The sequence below is a fragment of the Salvelinus sp. IW2-2015 genome, linkage group LG27, assembly GCF_002910315.2.
Source record: "Salvelinus sp. IW2-2015 linkage group LG27, ASM291031v2, whole genome shotgun sequence".
NCBI classification, from domain to species: domain Eukaryota; kingdom Metazoa; phylum Chordata; class Actinopteri; order Salmoniformes; family Salmonidae; genus Salvelinus; species Salvelinus sp. IW2-2015.
In genome coordinates this window covers 6495453-6497842 of record NC_036867.1, presented here as the reverse complement: position 1 = coordinate 6497842, position 2390 = coordinate 6495453, and the positions used below count along the sequence as shown (strand labels likewise).

Below are 2390 nucleotides of genomic sequence, written 5' to 3'. Positions count from 1 at the left end.
CATTGGCATAAGGAGGGTCACTACCTATCAGGTAACTTGTGTGAGAGCTTGCTGAATAAGGGGGGAAACACCCCACGTGGACCTCTCTTCTGTCATCACAGCATTTATTATTCAACTTGTATGGGATGGTACATACTTTTCCCATTATGTGAACTCAAGGGAGACCATAGCAGCACAATGACAGGTGAGGTGGTGAGTTTCTATAATCTCTCAACTGACTGAATGTAAACAAAGCAACTGCACATATAAAACATTTATGAAGAGGGATAAGAAAGATACAAGGGGGCATACAAAATCTCCACTGACCTTTCAAATCCTGTCACTTAGTGAATTATATATTTATTCAGCTATATGGAAAGTATCTAGAACAATACACAAGAGGTTGAAGCACGAGCTAAAATAAACACGTGTACTAATGTTGACATTTGCCCATAGGCTTATCTAATTTACATATGGAAGCGAAACGTTTTACGCAAATAAGCYGATTGGACGTGCGGCTCGACCCATTGGTGTCGGATTTCAACGTGAGCAGGCGAGAGAGTGGMAGCGGTGGATCGCTTTATTTATTTTCTGTAAAGAGTAGCGTAGCGAGTGCCCAATGCGAAGTACACTAAACTCCGCCGGTTACAATTGCCAGGCGCCTACTTTGGTATGATACTTTGGCGGTCAGGGATGGAAATCATAGACTCGGGCAGTGTGATTTTAACAGCTTACCATTCATACGCATCGTCCAGGATACATTTGGTGGATGAGGGCTGTGCTACTCCGCTGTCTCCAAGACACTCTCCTTGCAGGTAACTGGCACGCCACCGTGTCTTTGTTGTTGAAAAAAAACTACAGGATAAATTAACAAGATGTATATGAACTGTTTAACAACTACCATGGTGTTAGTATCCATATGCTTTGATGTAGCTTTTAAACAGATAGGACTGRGTAAGGTGCTCTGAGAGCGTGGGAAAAAAATTGGGTCTCTGCAGTCAGTTTATTGCCTCGCTACTTGCGGTGATGATGAGTAGGCTAGCCTAGATCTATCCAAAAAGCTTTAAAGATGTTAATGCATTTATGGAATTGTTGCATTGGTTTCTACTGAAATGTCTTGTTGGTTTCTGTATACAACCACCATATATATGGGATTGTAACATCTTGGGCATAGTTCTGACCCCCTCAGGACCTGAAGCGCTTTTCAAGGGTATCAAACAAACATGTGCTAATAAGAAGACACTCTATTGGAAGCAATAAGAAGACACGCTATTGGAAGCAATAAGAAGACACGCTATTGGAAGCAATAAGAAGACACTCTATTGGAAGCAATAAGAAGGACACTCTATTGGAAGCAATAAGAAGACACGCTATTGGAAGCAATAAGAAGACACGCTATTGGAAGCAATAAGAAGACACATGCAGGATGATGTTACTTGCTGGCACTGATTTTTGAAGTCAGTTTTACATTGTAGGTTCTGATGGGTATAGGTCACTAGGTCAGGATTTGGGTATGGTTACCTGACCTCAAATCAACAATTTGAACAGTAGGATATCTCAATCTGTTCCGTCCTTGTTGAACCTTCCATCTACATAGTCTGCAATTCAATAACTTTACAAAAAAGGAAGGCTATACAACATACCATTTAAAAACCCTGTATAATTATGTATCCTGAATATTTAATCAAAGGAGACTGACAACATTGTTTAGATGGGGGGGGGGGAAAGTATACCTCACTTTCAGGTCAGTCCAACAAGACAGTCACTTTGCAGACAGTCACTTGGCAGTCGCCCCACAGAGCACAAGGTGGCATTTAAAAACGCTTCTGTCTGRGTACGACCATTGAACATAACAACCGTAATTATGTGTATTAAATCATTACAACTAGCCAATTTCATAGACACACGTAAATAAAAGGAATAGCAAATTGTTCAGGTTTCAGTGGTGGATTTAACACGCCAATATTTTATGATTGCTGGGGAGTAGCTTATTAATTAGGGCACACCGTAGCAAAATATTTTGCAACGGAAAACTAAAATCAGCGTTTCTTATGAACGAGTTCAGGAGTCCCTCCCTGTTTCAATCCATTTTCTTCTGTTTGTTGCCTAATGAATACGACCCTGGACTGTTTGGACTGCAAACTGACTTAACCTAGCTGTGTGTATGTTAAAGTTGGCTGTATTTTACGTCATTGGCAGAGCTACATTCATTTGCCATTGAACTCGAATATTTATTGATGGAGTGCTCTGTGTCTGTTATGGTGTTTGGAGTTGGAAAGTAACCACTGTACTGTAAATGTAGTCTTCAAACAACTTTCATGGTCTCTCTGGCTCTCTCCCCATTCTAACTATGAATTCATTACATCAAGGGAAGTGTGTGTGTGTGTGTGTGTGTGTGTGTGTGTGTGTGT

General features: G+C 40.8%; 1 protein-coding gene across 1 annotated transcript in view; it reads left to right on the top strand.

Annotated features, from left to right (window-relative positions):
- Positions 1–519: 519 nt before the first annotated feature.
- The window catches only part of LOC111953925 (rho GTPase-activating protein 28), a 59366-nt gene continuing 57495 nt past the window's right edge, over positions 520–2390 (top strand). The window contains exon 1 of the mRNA XM_023973409.1: positions 520–794. Within this exon, the coding sequence (XP_023829177.1) occupies positions 652–794 (143 nt within the window). The 5' untranslated portion in view covers positions 520–651. The remainder of the gene's footprint in view (positions 795–2390) is intronic.